This window comes from Maylandia zebra, linkage group LG14, assembly GCF_041146795.1.
Source record: "Maylandia zebra isolate NMK-2024a linkage group LG14, Mzebra_GT3a, whole genome shotgun sequence".
In the NCBI taxonomy this organism is placed as follows: domain Eukaryota; kingdom Metazoa; phylum Chordata; class Actinopteri; order Cichliformes; family Cichlidae; genus Maylandia; species Maylandia zebra.
Genome location: NC_135180.1, coordinates 7,968,270 through 7,987,791, shown reverse-complemented (window position 1 = coordinate 7,987,791; position 19,522 = coordinate 7,968,270). Strand labels below are relative to the sequence as shown.

The following is a 19,522-nucleotide window of genomic DNA, read 5'->3' as shown; positions in this document are numbered from 1 at the left end:
TGTCGTAGCTGTTGCTTTTCAGTGTGTCCCCAGTGCTCAATTTACAAGTGAGCCACAACCAACACCCTGAAGCCCTTTGTACTATTCCAAGAACACTGGCAGATTGTGGAACGTGTTTTAGGAACACACTCGTCCCTTTCAGTCTGACACTAACTAAATACATGTGGTGTGTGAGTCAGGCTGGTCCTGCTAGAGCTAATATGATGATGCGATGCCCGTTGTTTAGCAAAGGGAATTAACTGTGAATTAGGGAAGAATGTTTGTCAGCTGAAAGCTACACCATTGTTCATCCGTTGTTGTGTCTTTTACAGTTCATTTATATTCTGATTTAGTTGGCAAAAAAGTCAATGCAAATTTCACGTGTCAATTAGAATTAAAATTTGGGGTTTTCTTCCCCAGTCTCCAAGCATTTGGACTGAGCAATGGGATGGAAGCAGGCTGTCATCTGCTCCACTGGCTTGACTTTGAGAGTCTTTGAGTCAGAGTTAAATGGGGCAGAGAAGCAGGCGACACTGCCACCTGCTGGAAGGTAATGTGCTTTCAACAATCTGTTGAGACCAAATAAAATGAAATTCAATTAAATTTGACTGATATCAAACAAACAGAACAGAACATGCAGTAAAAGCAAATCAACCACTCACTAAATCACAGATAACAGACCACTGAAACACAGAAATGGCATAAATCTTTCTAGTAGAACATTTTTGCAGGGCCTTTTCTCCCCAGCCATAGTTTCCATATGGACACATTTTAACAGCACAAATACCCATTTTAGTTATAATCACCTTTTTAGCTTTAACAACACATAAAGAAGATCGCTGTCTTGATTCATGCTCAAAAGGAAATCTCAAAAAGTTGATTCTGCTCATCTGGATGTAGTGTTTTTAGTGGGAAAAATGTTCCGTCACAAATCCAGGTGACTTCTTCTCAGCTGACTGCAGGTGTTCCCAAACAGTACATCTGCATAATGACTGAAACTACCATCACTGACAAACAATGGGCTGTGAGGTCAGTTTCTTGATCATTAATCAGCATGGAGGAGAGGAAGGCGCTCATATCGCTAATGACACAACATTATCATCCTTCCAGCAGAAAAGGTTAGGTGCATGGTTTTGCTAAGTTTTGTCACTGCTCAGTGACAAAAATACTTATGAGCCCCTGAAATGAGACTCACTGTGTATGGTTTACCAAAGATACACAAACAGGGTGTACCTCTAACACCAATTGTCTGTATGATCAGCTTGGTCACCTATAACATCTCAAATTTTCTGGCTTTGACCCTCAACTTGTTGGTAGGCAGCTCTAAACACCACATCAAGAACAGCTTGGATTTTGTTGAGAAGGTGAGAGATGGCATTATGGAGGGAGATGAAACAATGATCTCGTACTATGTTACACCCCAACCTCAGCAACAGGACCACTCTCAGCTCCGACCAAGTGTGTTGGCTCTTGGAACTGTGTCAGAAACGTGGGTGTGCCATGGGTTCCCCAGTTTCACCCATGGTGGCCAACTTGAACAAGGAAGAAGTGGAAAAGAGGGCTCTGTTAAGTCGTTGGTTCAGGTATGACACCTCGGTGAAAATCAAATCTCAGAACTGCTACTACTACAATTCACTGATCACATTAACTCGGTGGACCAACACAAGTTCAGCAGGGAGGATATAAAAAGTGACAGATTAGCCTTCTTAGACTGTGAGATTTCCATCAGTAATGGGTGACATTTAAATGTTGATGTGTACCATAAACCAACGTATACAGATCAGTATGTAAGGTTTGACTCTCATCATCCACTGGAGCATAAACTCGGTGTCATCAGGACGCTACAACACAGAGTGAACACCAGTATGGCTCTCTGTGTATGGTTCTTCCACATGATACTGAAGCCCTTGTTTGTTAAATGGATAAATGATTAAATTCCTAATGTCTTGTTTCATCAAACTCCAATCATCCAATCCAATAACTGACACCAAATAAGGGCCAATAGCAGAATAAGCTGTTTGGTATTGGCAGAGGAGATCCGGCAAGTTTTTCATGTGTAAACTCAACTCTACTGAGTTTGTGTCTTTAGCCTGTTTTCCTTCTCTCACCCCAACCTGTCGCAGCGGATGGCCCCGCCCCTCCCTGAGCCTGGTTCTGCCGGAGGTTTCTTCCTGTTAAAAGGGAGTTTTTCTTCCCACTGTCGCCAAAGTGCTTGATCATAGGGGGTCATGGGATTGTTGGGTTTTTCTCTGTATCTATTATTGTAGGATCTACTGTACAATATAAAGCGCCTTGAGGCAACTGTTGTTGTGATTTGGCGCTATATAAATAAAATTGAATTGAATTGAATTGAATTACTACTGCTCAACCCACAAATGCATTTTCCTTACAAAGCATCAAGCATCATTTAATCTGCCTTTTCCTCGTTCTCCCATCACGCCCAGGGACCACCTTCATTTTCCTTGCTCTCTTCACTTCTTTCTTCCTCGGTCATGTCTTCATGTCTTCAAACTGCGACATGCTGTTTTCAGCCTGTTTGGTGCCAAATCACATAAGAGGTCAAACAGATCATCAGGCTACACCAATAATTGTAACAGAATAAAAGTCATTATTTTGATAATTGTGTCCAAACTTATGTTTATGAAAAAAGAAAACAGTATAATATCAGTACACTGGTGCTGTGAGTCTAATAGCAGTATGTTAAATTAGATTTATATGTTATGTAATGACTTGACATTTTGCCCTGCTATTTAATCAGCACAAACTCGTTTCTTTCTCTCTCTCTCTCTCACTCACTCACTCACTCACTCACTCACACACTCACACACTCACACACACACACACACACAGGAGCTCAGAGCGGGCCTGGAAGTATGCTGGCTTGTGGTGTGAGAATCATCATTTCATACCTCTTAGCCTTAATTACAGAATGAAATCGTGCAGCCTTTTGAAGCATGCAAGTTACAGTCAGCGTTTTTCTGAGTCTGGTTGGCTACAGAAACATCCACTCAGGACGTGTTTTGCCTGTAATGACATTAACAAGGAGGCAGGCTAAGGTTAGTGAGCTAGCTGTAACTTACCACATTCAGGGGTTTGAATGAATTAACGAACCTTATTACATTTTCTCACAATAATATCATTGAATTTAACAAAAGTCCTTTGCAAAAATAATGATAACACACATTGAAAAAACACAAGTACAAATACAAGTTTCACAATAATGAAAACCACAGTTTATAAACACAGTGGACATATTTGTTTAAAATCAGGGATGTCAAACTCATTTTACACCGTGGGCCACTTTAACCTTAATTCTGGTTGTGCAGGAAGCAGCACAGCGGGCTGGACAGGAGACTTTGGCAAGCTGATTCTGGCCCCTGGGCCATTCATTTTTTAACCTTAAATGCTCTTCTGTGCAGTGTTAGGTCTCTTTCTGCCTTATTCTGTTTATGCTCACGAGCCACATTGTTAGGCCTGTTTAGTTGCTTGTTAATGCAAATATTAAATTAGCCAATCACATGGCAGCAAGTCAATATATTTAGGCATGTAGACAAAGTTGAGATACCCTGCTTAAGTTCAAACTAAGCACTAGAATGGGAAAGAAGACAAATTATTTGTCTTCTTAGTAACCATGGTACTTAGCACCATGGCTGCTGGTGCCAAACAAGATGGTCTGAGTGGCTCAGAAACCACTAATTCTAGGGTTTACAAAGAATGGAAAAAGAGAAAATATCCAGCAAGTGGCAGTTCTCTGGGTGATTACAGAGGTCAAAGGTGAATGACCAGACTGGTTAAAGCTGATAGGAAGGAAACAGCAACTCAAAGAAGCACTTGTTACAACTAAAGTCATCAATAGGAAACTGAGGCTACAAATCACATAGAGCCTGGTGTGATGAGTCTTGATTTTTGTTGCAGCACTTGGTTGTAGGGTCAGAGTTTGCCTCCCTTGTGTCAGTGATTCAGGCTGCTGGTGGATAGTTTCTTGCTGACCATGTCACCCTATTATTACCACAGTGTACACATCTTCTGACGACTGCTTCCAGCCCTGTGATCCACCGTCCACCACAAGTCCAGATCATCTCAAACTGGTTTCTTGACAGTTTCCTTACAGTCACCACATCTCAAACCCAAAAAGCACCTTTGGGCCAATCAACATTGACTGTGTGACGTTGTTTCATTACCTCAATACAAACCAACATCTCTGAGGAATGTTTCCAGCACCTTATTTCATCTCTGCCAAGAATTCGTACACTTCTGAAGGCAATAGGGAGGCCAACCCAACAGTAATATGGTGTACCTAATAAAGTGACCAGTGACTGTACATAATTTTATCTAACCCTGTTGTTGACAGTGTTGTTTACCCGTTAAGTTTTAGGTATTCACTCATCTTTCCATTTATATACATTTTGCAGTATAATATCTTATGTAGCCACCTACAGAAGATAGTGCCTCTTTATTACACCTAAATATTGCCAATATAGTTTCATGTTTTTGCTAATCCTAGGAAGAATACTAATTTGACAGATCCTGACAACACACTATGTTATTGTGATGCATTTTAGAGGCGTGAGCAGGCGAAAGATTTCAATATTTGCTTTAAGGGGAGGAAATAAGATTTTTTAACAAAAATTGTATTTCAGAGTAGTTAAGAAAGATGCTCTGACAGCAGAATACATTTGCACTCCTTCTGGTTTATTGACACTTTGTTTTACAAAAACAGTTATGAGAGAATGCATAGTGAGTCGCACTCACAGCCGACTCATCAAGGACAACATGGAGCAACACAACAAAGAGCGTCAGGAAAAGGCAAAAAATTTCAAGTGATTAACTTAAAAAACAAACAAAAAAAACCAAAACTCAACAACAACACTGTTTGCAGGTCTCCCGCCCACACAATACAACTGAATGACACACATGGGAGTCTGATCTGGGCAAGCGCACGCAAAAGAAACAAAACAAAAACAAAAACCCACACACACACTCACTGGTACATAATGCAAATGTGTGGGGGTTGAGGAATAACAAGGGAAGATTGGTTCATCTGACAAATAACATGAAGAGATGCTTAGAAATGCACATGTACAGGGTCACATCACCCGAAGTTTAAAAAATAAAATGTACTCATTGTTAGCACTTTTACGCTCCAGATTTTTAGGAGTCAGGGGGAAAGATGAGGAAAGATTTTCTCTTATTTGAGTGAAATGACCCTTTAATCGGGTTAGGTACAATCAGCTCACACTATCTGTCCAGCCTTCAAAATCCACGTGAGTGAAGCCAGCACCATGATACGCAACTGTCCGATCGCTACTAGCAGCAACAGATCACTCGTGGATTTGCACGACATCAAGAGTGTGTGCTGATGGTACTGTATGCCACACGCACGCACACACTCTGCACTTTAACACAGAGAGTCTAAAGAAGAGTCTAGAGCATCCTTTGTGCGTGCTGTAAAACCAAGAGCTGAGCGGTGAAGTGTTTGGATAAAGACATCTGAAGGGCGAGCCCGTGGTCATAAAGCGAGATGTGCGTTGTTAGCGTAATGGGCTGAATCACCGTTTAACATACCGACTCTACAATGGGAGGATCACAACAGGAGGAAAGTTAACGGGATAAATACAATCACAGCAAAAACAACAAACAAAAACAAAAAAACACTGTATTGTTTGTAATGTTTAAACAAAGATGCCACAAAAAAAAAAAAAACCCTCAAAGGTTTCCAAAGAAGACATAAAACACACTGACCCTCTGATCACACTCACCCAAAAAAAGATTTTTCTAACTGGTTGAAAACGACTGAAAAAAAACAAAACAACAACAACATTATAGGGAATCAAGAAAAACAAACTTCTTTTTTGTTTTTAAACTGCAGTTAATTAATGTGTGTTTTATGACACAGAATATTCCTGGCCAACCTCCTCCACGTGCTGGCTAAGCTGTACAACAAGTGTTCCAGTGTAAACTCAAGAGGATTGTCCTCGCCTGGAAAACTAGCCTGGATTTTCCAGCTAAGGGAATAAAAATTAGAGTACAATGAGATGAGCACTATGGAGAAAGAAAAGCCGCTATAAACAATAACGTTTTCTGAGAGAAAGGTAACAACTACCAAGTGCTCCAGTAAAGAAAACACACTACACGTCTGCATCTCGACTAAATTGGCCCGACAAATACAATCACGTTAGGTAGTTATTTCATATATTTATCTGCATCTATGCCACAGTCTGTTAAGCTTAGTTACCTCTACTGTTTTTTACTTCACACCATGAACCACAGCAGCATTTAGAGCGGTGGATTATACTGTTGTTTAGTTTGGTGAGATTACAGAATTGAATCATTTGGATGATAACAGAGTCAGTGTGAGGGACGCTGAAAACCAGCAGGTGACTGCATTTACCTTCATGATATGTAAAAACGGTGACTGAGGGCACCTGAAATCAAACAACACCAGTGTATGACTTGACGTTTTGTTGTTCTAGATCAGCCAGAGATGCATCTCCAGCTGCTCAACGGTCTTCACACAAGGCACGTCTTCTTCCATCCACCTCCCTCCACCCCTCTGTGAGCCACAAACCCCCGATTCGTCCTCGCTCTCAGGACCTCTGTGATGCACATCGAGATGAGCTATCGACTTCGGGGCCTTTGTATTCTGGATTTCTGCTGGTTCTCTGAGGGATATGTGGAGGACTATGCACTAGAGCTAAACTGTTTTTAAAAGAAAGTGATAATGAGGATTGGATCTAAGCTTTTTACTTAAGATGGTTCTATGCTCACTTGGTATTACGGAGCTTCATTATTAGTACGGTAATGTTAAGAGATAGAATATACTGGAAGTTAGCTTCTTTCTTCATAAGGAAGAAAGTTTACGTCAGAATGGAGAAAAGGATGGAATAAAAGTGAAAATAGGGGATCTACTTCTTTGCCACTGCTAAACCTCGATGCCCAAACCAACGCAAAGATCTTTCTCACACTCCTTCTTCGTCTATACAACAAAACTCCAGACTTTTTTATGAACGACCGCTCGTGTTGTCTTGTGTCACCAAGACAGCAGTTGAGGTGCTGTCTCTGGAAGCAGGCTGTTAGCTGTGCTAGCTGGTGTGCAGGTGCTCTGGGTCTCCTTTCTCCAAATAGAGGAGGGAGGGGGGTGGGGAGGCTTTAACCGTTCAGGAGGTAGACTACCAGCTCGTAGGTGCACATCATGATGCCCGTGTTGGGTATCTGGCGTACCAGGTGGGTGGTGAGACCGCGGTACAGGGCGCGGAAGCCCTCCTCTTTGGGCACTGTCGTTAGCGTCTGGAAGAAAGAGCGGTACTTGTTGCCTTCTTCGCGTAGTCGCGTGCGAATCACTTCTGCAAATTTGAACAAGAGAGAGGGTGGGTAAGAGAACATAATGGGGGGTGATCAGACATCCAGATGAGAACAGCTAGTAACAGCCTCTCACCATGAGGGTAAGCAATAGATGTGGCACAAGTCTTGGAGGTGGCAGCAGCAAGCATCATCCCCACAAAGTCTGAAGCATCTTTTGTCAAATCCTCCTCCTCGTCCATATTCTGTGGTGCCTTGGCCTCCAGGAGGCGCCGTTTAATGTTTTCATAGATCACAAAGTGGATCACAGTCTCTGAGATGCCGGCGTAGGATGCCGACATCCCTCTGTAGAAGCCCCGAAAGCCGTCTGTCTGATACACCTGACGCATGCACTCGAAAGCGCTCATCCTTCGCTCGCCTCGATTCCTGAAAACACAAGAAAAATGGAGGGATTACAAGCTGTGTAGCATACTGCTTCCTCTCACTGTGGATTTGGAGAAAAAACTGCTCTTCTTCAGAGACTTTAAGGAGGGATGAAGAGATATTGTACAGAAGTTGCATTTACAGAGCACAGTATGTAAAATAATTAACAATTCCAGCAGCCACTCAGCCTCTTATTAGTTACACCTATGATATCAAGCTCAGAATCCTGGATGACTTTCAGAAAACCTGACCTCTGACCTTGATATTGAGGTCGAGATCACTGAGATTCAACCTCAGAGATCCTCAGTAGACACACCTGTGGTATCAATTTGAAAATGCTAGAGTGACTCGTTCTCAAGTCACAAACTTGGGTGTTCACGCCGCCCAGCCATCTGTCCAGCGAGGTGATGACAATGCCACATCAGCTTTTCATGGCTCAGGGGTAACCCCCCCCCCAAAAAAAAATACAAACAGAACCCCCCCCAAACCCCTAAACGAAAGAAAACTGCACACAGTTACTAAGAATATAAAACATAAAACAGGGAGCTGAGCCACCTGACTTCCACACAAATGAAATTTAACCTTTGTCCGGGTAACATTACTCAACAAAACAAACAAAGCCACCCGTTTACAGAACAAAGCAAGGCTCCTGCAAAGATGGACTCCTCGATTACACTGCAGAAAATACAAAAGCACAGGATTTGTCTCCAGTTCACTGTTTAAATTTACACTGAAAACACATTCGAGTGTGTAAAGTGAAAACTGTTCTATGATCACCGAAGCGCATGCCAATTAACCTTTAGTCAGTTTGGCAACGTTTTGCATAGCAAGCCTCGTGGGAAGGGCACGAAAACACTTAAAGCTAAATGCAGAGCATTGAGTGTGATCTCTTTAAATTCAACCAATATCTAAACAGACAGCTCCTTGTTCTTAGTGTTTCAGAGTCAGATTTACAAGTACTTCTGAAACCTACTGTACATGTAAAATAAAGGAAAGTCAAAGCCTGAAGCTTTATGGTTATGAAAGACAGACCACACCCAGCCAGGCGAGCTGCACAAGGTCCAAACAAAAGCAGCGCTCGTTCAGTAGAACTGGTTTAAACTATGAAGGAGGATTCAGAAATAAAGATAGCAACATGTTCTTCAATGACAGCGAATATCTGTGTGGTGACGCATATCAGAGCAACAGACAAAAAAGAAAAAGAAAGCTACATGAACTGTTCACCTTGCATCCAGCTGTAGACGCGTCTTTATGAGCCATACTGGATTGGTTGCGGTGATGGCTGTAAAACCTAAAGAGGGTAAAAAAAACACAACAAGGTTACTCTTCTACAAAATTAAGAAATATGATAAGCTAATTCTCAAGATGCTAACAGTAAAGTAAGAATAAACAGGTTCTTTTAGTAAAAAAAAATAAATTAAATTAAATTAAAAAAATATCAAAGCCACAAAAGCAGGTAGCCCCAAGTAGAGGGGAAACTGCATGTTATAAGATTTGTATGTCATGCTAACAGCTGTAAGAAAGAGAGAAAAACTCCATCTTATCCAATGAGCTAGGTGAGAGTTAGAGAAAGAAGAACCAGACATAAGAAGAAGCACAGATCTGTGGCGAGTACTCACGCAGACCCAAGTAACTCCTCACAGATGCAGCTAGAGACCCCTGGTGGTGCGGGGGTCTCATGCCCTTGCGAGAGGAGAGCTACGGTAGAGTAAAAGCCTAAAACAGACACAGGGCTTGTGTGTTTGCGAAAAGACCCGGCATGCAACCATTCAAGATCCCATTCCCACCATCACCCCGCAGGATTTAACATAATGCACAACGTCATGTGAAATCTCACTCACTCACACTCACACTCACACTCACACACACACACACAAAGACAGCAGAATGGATATGACGGGAGAGAACAGCTGTTCATTGATTGAAATAAACTTACATAAAAATAACAGTTTAATGCAAGAGTACTGCAAAACTACAATGCTGCATGGATACCTGCAGTTCTGAGGGATTAAGGGATAATAGGGACGGTTATGCTCATTTTCAGCTCTACTAGAAAAGCTCTGCATTATCTTTTTATTTTTACTGAGCCTTTCTGCAGCTCCTCAACCATCATATCCAAGTGTGTCAAGCAGAGAATCATCTGCTAACAATTTATTTCAAACCCTAAAACTGAAAACACTCTGCACTGTCTATTATACTTTACGCTCCTATATAGAGCCTCTTAATGTCATCTTTCACCTGCGATTCGGATTTTTACTAGGTTATGCAATCTATATTCCATACATCTTAATATTACTTAATATTTGTATTTAAATGTTAGTGGTAGGGAAGGGAAAAAAAGAATACAGCATAGTATCGCAATCTTTTGCATGGTGATATTATATCGATACATGGAGACCAGATATTGATATTTTATTAAATAAATTAAAATACTGTGGGAATAGTATAAACGAGGAATCATCGAATGCACAACCATCCTGAGGCTGAAAGACTAGCATCTACGCTTACTCTTCCTGCTATCAACAGCAGAAAACTGCTCTAGCCTCTGCTATGTGTGTCACGTAAAGATGAGATGACTGTTAACACCTCGTCACCTGTCACTTCAGCTCAGGCAGCTCTGTTGGTTGCTGCTGGAGGGAAATGTAGTGACGCTGACCTTGACTGGTTTGCTGAAAGGTCTAAGTCATGGTGTGCTACAAGTGGTGTTACTGTGAACTTTGGATTCACCCAGAAACTCAGTGAAGCAGTCTGACTGACCCATATCATACAGGTTTATTATTCCCAAAACAATCAGCCACTTGAGAGCAGATAACCCACCCCTGACATGCAAGGCATCAGAGAATTGTGGAGTGGTATTTAAATCTGACCTCATAACACATTTATTTTAATCAGCATTGCAAAGGGAGCCATACACACACACAGCAACTAGTAAAGAAACACAAGTGATGCCTGTAGGATTTTCCTACAACCCCTATTCCATAGAAGTTGGGACGCAGTAAAATTGAAATAAAACTGAATGCAATGCATTTGAAAATCTCAGAAATATGCACTGATTTCCATGACAGAATCATTCCTGTTTTTACTGAAGTTCTGTCTGTACATCCAGAATGTGCACAGGGATTTCTTTTAGAGCTCTTTTAGTGATTTTATATACTGTAGATGATGAGATATTTAATGTCTGATTAACAGTATGATGAAATTTATAGACACCGTTTCCTGGAAACTGGTGAAAGGCTGTCCCTCTAAAATGCTCTTCATCATCATGCTCCAATCATGTTACTGACCTGTTGCCAGGTAACCTATTTAGTTGCAAAATGTTCCTCCAAATGTTTCTTTTTAGTCCAATTGACTTTTATAGCCTTCTGCTGTCTTCACCCAACTTTCTGGGGCATGTTGCTGCCATCAAATTCAACATGAGCTAATATGTTTGATAAAAAGTAAAATGTCTAGATTTGAACATTTCATGACTTTTTTTTATGTTTTACTGGGAACAGTATTTGGGTTGATGAGATTTACAACTCATTGTATTCTGTTGTCATTTACATTGTACACATGTCACAACTTGTATGGAACTGGATTTTAATCAAATTTGATACAATATTAGTTTTACCACTTTAACTTTCATGTAACATGACTATTTGTGGAAGCTCACCAACACTGAAGAGTCAAGATCAATATGCTCACAACATTAGAAACAACTGCTATTTTAGTTTCTAAAAAGCAGGACACGATGATGCATGTCTGTCTGATGCCTTGGGGACTAGTTGCATAAAACACCTCTAGTTTTCTCCTTCTTCTTCTTTTGACATAGCCATTTACTGCAATGAAAAAGACTTTATAGATTTAAAACTCTATAGTTTTTAAGGAAACGATATGGATGTGCATTTCATATTTGCAGTCTGACCTTTATTGCACCACCAAATTAGTTTAAGAATGAAGAGATTATATTTGTGCTGGATAAAGAAAAAAAGAAAGCACAAAAAACAAAAGCTAATTTAAATACAAAACAAAAAACAAACAAAAAACACACACGTGCCAAAACCTGCAGTTCCCACATTGGCCACTTGAGGCTGGTTCCAAAAGTGAGTCATTCTTCACAGACTCCAGTGTTCAAATGTACAAATAAACTGACTTATGGTTCTGGAAATGTGACTGCAACATGTGCAACATGTGCCAATCAGTGCATGACACTGATTGGCCAGTCAATGGCGTAACTCGATGACTCATGAGAGCCACTCTCTTACAAAAATCAGAAACGCCATTTTTGAAATCCAGCAACGAGGGAAACGGCTACACAAAAACAACACGGTGGTCCCGGAGTCTGAAAAAGCCATACACTGAGCAGCAGGTATTGCATCACTATCCCCTGCTGTCATGTTGTTTGTTGGATAGAAATGACGCCGTGGACTTTCGGGCGCGTTGCTATAACGACCCTATGCATATTAAGTGGTACTCAATTATCATGAAAAAAATGACTGAAACCGAGTACAGTAAAGTTGAGTTGAGTAGAGTAGGTACTAGTAGTCTTTTGTACCACCACTGTGGGGATTCTTTAAGTTTAAGGCAAGGAAGTTAAAATCTTAAATCCATAGAAGAAGACTGTAAGAAAAAGACTTGAGAGTGTTTTATGCAACTAATTTAACTTTGACTTTAAAAAAGACTTTTTTGCAGACATGTAGTTACCTGCTATTCCAGCCGACACCATGTGCACCTGTGTGGAGTCAGGTTCCAACACGCCGTTCAGTTTCTCTTTGGCAGTGGAGTAAGCACCAAAGTAGATTGCTCTATTAGTAGAAAAGGAGGACAAAAAAAGGGGGTCAGCATGTGTTAAACTGGAATGAGGCAAAACAAGTTATATATGCCATGTTTTTGTATTTCAGTGCACAACTAATTAGTCTGAGCCACTGCCTCCAGTAGCAATACAGCTCATCAATTACACTGCATTAACAAGTGTACAACTGCCCTCGTGTCTGGTTCAGTTTAATGGGGTTTAAAAATTCATTAGGTGTAAAGCCAAGAGCAGAACTAATATTCTCAGCAAATCAGCCTAGTTGGACAAATAAGGCTTTCAGCAAAAAAAGCATGCCTTCATTTATTTGCAGTAATTATCTTTAGTTGTTTTCACTAATTAAAATGGTCATAATGATCATGTTCACACTTGTGTCTAAATAGGAGCGCTGCTTTTGCTTTTATTCCAGTAATGGCACTACGCTGTGCGCCATCTGGTTCATTTGTACACCGGTTTGTCAAATGTGCTTAGTCAGACTTTTAATGATGTTTGGAGTTCATCCGTCACATTGTAGTGCGAATCTTTGCTTGCTTTTCATTAAATCTCCATCTGTACTCAGGAGTCCTCTTTTCCTTCCTTTCCTCTACCTAACCATTTGTTCATATAACACTAACAAAACACTTAGTGTATGCTTAGCACTGGCACCTGCTTCCGCAGCACTAGCTGCTGCCCACTGCCATTAGTCACCACTTTGCTTCTCTCATTACCAGTCAGAGCGGTTAATGAAATGAAACTATTATGGCAGTTGGTTAGAAGTTTTCCCCAGGCTTAGACTATGTGAACACGTCGCCATGAAGTCAGTGGTGCACAAACTGCTGAGAATGCCATGACAATGAATGGCTCCTTAATGAGTGTGGATCCCTGATTCTTCTTCGTCACCAAGTAACCTCAGCAAACGTTGTAGTAGTTACAGAGCACAACTGTTTTTCACAGGCTATGGAGCTGTAGACTTTTTACCAGATACTTAAATCAACATTTCTTTAAAGCACACAGTATTTTTAGTGCTCTTGATTCTTCAAGGTTGTCAAAAACTATATGAGCTTATGATATCAAACTATGTAACAATATAGACAAAAATATCTACAACAGCAGCAAGGAGTGCAGAAGATGATTAAATACGCCTGCACTCCTGTAGCTTACTGTGTGCACATGGATCAATCTACAATCAGAACATGGCTGTACAAATTTGACCTGCATAGAAATGATGCCAAGAAAGGCATTTGGTGTCAAAAAGGAACAGAGGCCAATTACTTGGCCACAGTAACAATAAATTTTTTTGGAGTAGATCAATGACACCTGTTCAAAAGAATTACCTCACACCAACTAAAACAAGGTGGTGGAAATTTTCTTGTCTAACAGTCATTAATTCACCCACGAATACGGAATCTTAATAACCAGTAAACATTTGGACACATGTTCCAAAATTGGAAGCTGAACATAGCGGGATAATCATCATCTAGGAATGACTCAGAAAGATGAAATGGAGGATTATGGATGGTCAAAATAATAATGCAGGAAGACAGTGAGAAAAAAGATAAGAATAAAACCATCAGAGCAAACCATTTTATCTGTTCAGCTTGACTCCACAATGTTTTGAAACTGATAACAAATAATGATGATAGAATTAACTATAACTATTAAACTAGTACTTGGCTAACAGTCTCTTTCTGCCCCTCATTTGCCGGCTGTGGTTCAGGTGGTAGAACTGGTCGTCTACCATCCCGAGTTGACCCAACTGCATCAGAGTGTGAGTGTTTGTGATGTTAGCTAAAAGTGCTTGGATATAGATAAAAGCACGGTTTGATGTTCCAGGATCAATATGGCAACTGACCAGTCATACTGTTGGGATGTCATAGCTTTGCAATGAACAAGAAATGGCTCTATAATATAATAAATATATTATATGCCAATATATAACCATATTATATAAATATATGCCAATATAATAAATTATATTATCAAGTTAAGTTTGCTGTTAGCTAACTTCTAATGCAAACTGAATGCTCAGACAACGTGATTTAGTTGTAATACTGATCCTGGTCCTATGTTATGATGACGCATTAACAAAACCAACACGGGTATATCAGGTCGTGCTTTTGTACGTAATGCTAACAGTAAGAAAAACACAACGTATCACATAACTTACCTGGAAGGTGCCACACCCACCAAATTTGGCCCCAAGCCTCTGAAGAGAGATCGAGGTCCCTCTTTCTGCAATATCAATCTGAACACACACACACACACACACACACACACACACACACACACACACACACACACACACACACACACACACACACACACACACACACACACGTGGATTAGAAGCAACGTATTGCACAAAACTCCAAGGTTTATCTGACAGAAAGTCTTTTCCTAAAGATGATGCCAGTCAGACAATCCCAGAGTGCCAGCCCTATTTATAGTCATTACAGTTTTGTTATGCCCCCCTCACCACATCACCAACCCAGACCCTCTGTGTGGAACCTTAACCTAGTTTCAAAGCCCTAAAACAAGCAGGCAATCTAAGAATAGCAAAAACTGTCACTCCAACACTTGGATTGTCGTGTGTAATGAACACCGCAAGGTCTAGGGGGACACACAATAAAACACAATGTCTCAGTTTGTTCCCAAGGATTAGGAGCACTCCACCACTTTAAAGAGTGGCAGCACCCAATGTGCTATGCTGCAGGTTGTTTTCACCCAAATCAACATGAGATTTACAAGTAGTAATAATTAAACTAGAGCCAGAAATTGTGATATGATTTTGCTCATTTCTCAGTCTTTGGCAACAGCTTCCAAAAGCTGAAGAGTTTCAGTCTCCAGTCATGAATCAGGTCTAAATACTGGTGTGCAGTTTCAGCTTTAGTTAGCAGGGGTAGCCAGGTGTTTTCACACAGGCCTGCTGACTGCACCCCTTCATCTACAGCCTGCAACATGTCAACAATGTCTGTACTCAGCAGCAGCTGGAGAACATATAAAACATGAATAAGTTAGGAATACACTACATCCTGCAGAGCAAAGCTGCAGCTGACAACTCCCATATGACTAAACTGGAAAGGTGGCACTCTGCCATCGAACACACTTTTTTCAGAGTAGCATTCGCTCCTCTTCTAAAGTTGCCATGCTGCTTTTGGGTTGCCACAATGGGTTTGGTTTTTACATCGGATGCTAATGAAACCCTACATTTGGGATTTGTGTCTCATTCTGGGACTGAACCAGGGATCATTAACGTGTTAGTCCAATGTGTAAACCACTACACCCTCTGCCTAAATCTGTATGGTATTGCTGTGACTGTCATAACAGATACTGTGACTGATGATTAGTTTCACAAATAAAATCACAGATAAATAAATGGTAACAGTTGGATTTGCTGTGAAATGTCCTCTTTGACTAAAGCAACTAGTGTGTTCTCCTGTGTGTGCCTCTCCCAAAGGCTGCTATTGAGGAGTTGTATTTCAGGGAGAGAGTGGTTTTGCCAGGGGGGCACTGGCCAGATTAAACCACCTCTCGGGGAGAGTACAGACAACTGAATACACATGTGAACAGCTCCACTCATTTTAGCTCAAATAACTGTAAGCTGCTAATTCAAAGCAATGCTAACATTATGTACAATGTCAAAATATGCTCTGTGTGTATGTGTGTGACATGTTAAAAGATACCCACTTGAGACAGTGCAGGGGGCCCGGTGGAGACACACGGGCCACGCTGGCCCCATTGACAGTGCTGAGCTGAACCTCAGACACATAGAGGGTGATGGAGGATGACTGGAGACGGGTCTTCACTACTTCCAGTGGACAAGTCAATATGGCTCCTACGGTGCCCCCACATCTGGTGCAAAAACAGAGAAGGCTGATGTGAGCCAGCAAAGCACAACAGATAAAATCGGCACAAACAGTTCCTGTATTCTTTACCAAAAGATCCGCAAAGCGTTGCCTAAACGAATCACCCGGTGTGGTGAGTGGAATTCTAAAGATCCCAGGCATGTAGACAAGAAAAAGCACAGTGTTGGGATAGAAAGCCAGCCAGGAATGCTTTGTGTTTCTTGGGAAGTAACAGCATGCTCCCATTTAGCACCACACCATATTAAAATTCCTAGATATGTGGATTTTAATAAACTAGGAAACAAATAAAAATACTTCTGTTTTTAGCAGGCTTCAAAGTCAGGTGCAGCCAGCCCCACTTTGTATTCATCATGTCATACATCAGGACAAAGATGTATCATTAGTTTCTCTGAAGCATAAGTAATCGTATATGTTTGGAATACTATAAATTCTTCCTAATCAGCTGCCTCTCCAGCGAGCTTTTCAGTTATACCCCTTGTTCTCCTCTGCAGAATCAATTACATTGCTGTAGTGCCATGTGAACCAGTTCTCCCCTAGCTGCCAGTTCTGATTGGAATGACTCGCAAGCTTATTGGATCTCAAGATCACAGTAGGATCAGCACTGAAGACTGACCTGGTTAGCCTGCCAGAAAGGAAGCTGAGAAGGGAAACTGCCAAGAGTAGCCAGTTTGCAGCAACTAAACATTTAGAATTACAACAAGGGGATTTTGTCAGGCAGATTCAAATATAAAAATAAATCTCTATACTTTCTGATATTAATGGCCACTTGAGTGGCCATTAATATCAGAAAGCTAAGTGCAGAAAACATTGGAACCTTGGTTTAGATCATCATGGTTAGAAGAGGATTCTTAGAACAGTGTAAATGTAGTAATAAAGCTTGGTTATTTCAACCAATGGCAGCTAATTATGTTTCACAGAAACTAAAGGCTACCTCATTTTATGTGTACAAAGCTAACGCTGCAGTCTTAGATCATGGGGATGTACAAGTTAAATGTATCACTTTTAGTATAATTGTAATGAAACTGAATGTGAAAAGAAAACTAATATATCATTGATGCTCTAAATTATCTTAATGCCTACACCATGTTCATTGCAATATTCGGGGCTCCCATGCATTGCTAATTTTGAATTTTTAAGACAGACTTTTTTTAAGCATGAGGTACAATAGATATGGTGGCTAACATATCTTGTAAACATACTGTTATTATTTATTTTTTTACAGTTTTTACAAATATTCAAACAGCAGGTACAACGTACAGTCAGGTACGAAAAGTAAAACAAACTGCATCGACAAAGCACAAGAATATTATCTACATGAACTCGATAAATAAACTGAGCCTAACAGGACTGTATTGGTCAGGTCCTGTTAGGTTTAGTTTAGGCTAGGCAATAGCAAAAGAATTGTAAACAGCAGTTATCTACACTTAAAGTTAATTTTCAACTGATACCAAAACAGAGAGTGTGTGTGTCTGTGTGTTAGAGAGAGAGAGACACACACACACAGATAAACAGGGAAAGCAAGTCCCCAAAACACAGTTTTTAGCAGAGGTGAAGTAATCAAGAGTCAGATAATTACTGTATATAAAGGGAAAGCAGGACATCAGAGACATCATACGACTACAGCTTAATATGCAAAAACTGACTCCTTTAACAAGATAACACCCACTCAACATGTTCAGGCCTACAAAAGCAGAACTCTTATCCGTGCTTTTCTTAAATATGGTTTAGTATGCCAGTGTAATAAACTGCTGCATGTTGTTAAAGAGAAGCAAAGAGCTCATTTAAGCTGATAAATGATCCCTTTGCCCATTTCTAGTGCTGAAACACTAGTATTGTGTTTCACTGTGTACCAGGTCAGTCTTTCAGACGGAAGATGAACGTTTCTGCAAAATTCACGGATCTGCAAAAATACAGGATTGCTGATTCACACCCTTTCGTAACAGTCCCAGGCTGTGATTCAATCATAGTTGAACGTGCTATATACCGAATATGCTTTGGAAAACGAGTTTGATACAAGCCTATAGTTAAGATACGCTGACATAGTTGAGATGTCACTATTTCGAGTGACCTTTACTGGGAGTCTGCCCACATTTGTTTTGTTGCACACAAGGCGCACAGACGTTTAAAGACGCCGGCTTTCTAAAGCCAAAATTTTCCTGGTCGTAGCTATAAATAATATATGATAATACACAACTCTGACGAAGACTTCCGAGTGTTCGTAAAAAGCCATTTCATTCATACATTGAAATGTCATTGAGAAAACTGCGAGTGCGCATACGTGAGGACAAGATTAGCTGACATCTGACAGTGATGCAAAAAGTTATCTCTGGGTTACCTTTACGCAACTACCCAAAGCCAAAATACACAAAACATCAATACGGATATCGCATAATGGACAGCTACAGCGTCTATAGCGATTGCAATTAACTCACAGTGTGTGGCTAGCTAGCCCCGCTCTGACGACAGGAAGACGAGGAATATACTCACCCTCCAGCAAACAGATGAACTAAGGTATCTCTTTGACTCATTGTGGATCATATTCGGGAAGCGTCCACGGGGCACCACACAGGGGGCAACGGGAACGTAAGTGAAGAGACGGGGGAATGTCGACCCCGTCGTAGCAAGCAAATGTTACTCAGCAGGTCTGTGTTGTGGTGGAGGTCAGCTGCGTGCTAAAAGCGAGGGTATGTAACAGCTAACTTAGCTAGCTCGCGCTAGCTGCCACGGCTAGCGGGAGTGCGTTGGTAATGGCAGACGTCAGAGCGACAGGACAGCGTCTTCTCCTTTCTGAACGGGACACTGCTTCACCGTAAAAGTGTGCGTGTCTTTAATGTTGTCGGGTAATTCCAGTCTTGTGGTAATAAGATCAACTATGGACTACACTCGACCTCCCTCCCGCTGACGTGCTATTGCCTCACTGAGGAGCTCTGCGGGTCACGTCGCAATGTTTATCGTCGAATGGGAAGCCGCAAAACAGAGGAGCCGATTGGCTGAGGGATCCCGCGAGCCCGCCCTGTCACTATTCTTTCACGTGATGTCGTTTGAGGGCAGAGATCGTCACTGGACTCAGAGAAACGAGCTGGGCTGATGTAACGTAGAAGAGACACGAAACGAGGCTGATCTAAAGCTTTTATTTGTATTCGTTCAGGTTACAGTAGGACACCAGGATATAGCACTCATATAAACG

General features: G+C 41.1%; 1 protein-coding gene across 1 annotated transcript; it reads right to left on the bottom strand.

Moving 5' to 3' along the window:
• Positions 1-4,650: 4,650 nt before the first annotated feature.
• LOC101470053 (solute carrier family 25 member 36-A) lies at positions 4,651-19,278 on the bottom strand. Its single transcript, XM_004562814.3, has 7 exons — positions 18,823-19,278; positions 16,157-16,321; positions 14,637-14,714; positions 12,385-12,485; positions 8,926-8,992; positions 7,415-7,704; positions 4,651-7,322 (listed from the first exon to the last, which is right to left on the bottom strand). The coding sequence occupies exons 1-7, from the start codon at positions 18,861-18,863 to the stop codon at positions 7,129-7,131; spliced, it is 936 nt and encodes a 311-aa protein (XP_004562871.1). The 5' UTR covers positions 18,864-19,278; the 3' UTR covers positions 4,651-7,128.
• Positions 19,279-19,522: the final 244 nt, after the last annotated feature.